General features: G+C 61.5%; 1 protein-coding gene across 1 annotated transcript in view; it reads right to left on the reverse strand.

Moving 5' to 3' along the window:
- The window catches only part of LOC104492283 (dedicator of cytokinesis protein 2-like), a gene marked incomplete at its 3' end in the record, with an annotated part of 8,865 nt that extends 7,720 nt beyond the window's left edge, over positions 1 to 1,145 (reverse strand). Inside the window, exons 1-4 of the mRNA XM_010134815.1 lie at positions 1,072 to 1,145; positions 779 to 858; positions 355 to 480; positions 111 to 235 (exon numbers count right to left, since the gene is read on the reverse strand). Coding sequence (XP_010133117.1) covers positions 111 to 235; positions 355 to 480; positions 779 to 858; positions 1,072 to 1,145 — 405 coding nt within the window. The remainder of the gene's footprint in view (positions 1 to 110; positions 236 to 354; positions 481 to 778; positions 859 to 1,071) is intronic.
- Positions 1,146 to 1,668: the final 523 nt, after the last annotated feature.

Genomic DNA, 1,668 nt, shown 5'->3' on the forward strand with positions numbered 1-1,668 from the left:
AGGGGGCTCCCGGGGCCCCTCCAGCCGGTTCATGCTGGCACCAGCACTGGCACCAGAGCTGCTGCCTCTGCCCAAGGTGGGTGATGTGAGGGACAGGTCCCTCGCCGTACCTGCACCACACTGCCCGACTCATCGCAGACGCACACCGTCACCTCCACATTCTTCTGCGTCTTCTTGTTGCCCTTGTCGAACTCACCTTGCACCAGCGTCAGGTAGATGTCGTTCCGGATGTCTCCTGGGGGGACACACCGTCAGCAAGGCAAGTCCCCTCTGTCGTGGGGCACCCCATAACCCCATTCTGGGTGAGACCCCCAGAGACTCTCCAGGGATGGTCCAACCCACCACACCGCTTGCCTGGCATGATGACTTCCGGGTAGCCCAGCTTGCGTGCCACCACCGTGCTGCGGTCCACGAGGTGGGGATGGTCTTTCCGCACCTGGCTCAGGTCTCCCCAGAGCATCTTCAGGGACACCCAGAACCCTGCCAGGACAGAGCACAGGACATCAGCCCCACGGCCCACACCAGCTCAACCCAAGCTGTGCCGTTGTGCCAGGCATAGCTGCCGGCCACATGGCTCCTGCAGACATGAATGCTCCTCCTCGAGCTCAGCCCTGGTTGGGTGGTCACTCCTTGGTCACCACCAAATTGCTGGAACAATTTGCACGCTAGGACTCGGCTGCACCCAGGTTCAAACTCACACCCCCGTGGCCGGTGACAACGGCTGGGTGACAGGATGCCAGAGCCTAGGGAGGCAGCAGGAGGGGATGTGGGGCTCTACCTTGTCCCTTGTGGTTGATGTCCTTCCCCTCCACTGCCTTCCTGATCATGTTGTGTGGAAAGTCATTGTCAGCCGTTGCCCTGCAAACACCAGAGCGGGGGGTTCAGTGGAGCTGACTGCTGGGCACGTCGGGAACCCCACACGGCTGCACCCCACAGACAGGCACTGACCCCTGGCAAACCAAACCGCAGCCTGGATCCCACTGCGGCTCCCAAATTGCTGGCTGCCAGCCTGGCACCTCTTGCTCCCTCACAGCGGCAGCCCCCCGCCCACTCTCGTCCCCAGGGACTCACAGATGCACAGGGATGAAGTGCTGCTTGTCCTCGTCGCTCTCGCACTTCCCCTTCGTGATGTCGGTGATGTCCATCACTGCAGCGGCACCGAGGCAGCCGCATGGGGCAGCGGCCACGGGTGCCGGCACCCCCAGACCCCAGCATCGGGACCCTCTGTGCCAAACCCCGCCAGGACCAGCACCTGGGACAGGTTTTTCCCGTCCTACAGCCTCCTCTTTGCCCATGCCCTGGCTGGTGCTCCACGGGTCAGGCCCCACCAAGACCCCTCTGCCAGTCCACAACAGCAGACACCAAGCTCCAGGCTGGATTTTGGGCAAAATAAGCCACATCCAGAACCTCTCCATCAGCCAGGGCAGGGGGTTCAGTGCAGGACGGACAGGACACCGCAGAGCAGGGACCAGGACAATCCATCCGGCCCCTCCCCAGGGACTGGCTCAGCTCGGAGCACAATTAGTCACCAGTATGTTCATAATTCACCTGGTCAGGTCTCTGGATGAGGCCCTGGCACACATTAATTAGCCAAGTAAAATCAGTAATTTCCTAGCAAGTCCGTCCGATGGGGATCAATACCCAGAGCAGGAACCTGGATTGAGGCAG

Source organism: Buceros rhinoceros, unplaced genomic scaffold, assembly GCF_000710305.1.
Source record: "Buceros rhinoceros silvestris isolate BGI_N320 unplaced genomic scaffold, ASM71030v1 scaffold38454, whole genome shotgun sequence".
Lineage (NCBI taxonomy): Eukaryota > Metazoa > Chordata > Aves > Bucerotiformes > Bucerotidae > Buceros > Buceros rhinoceros.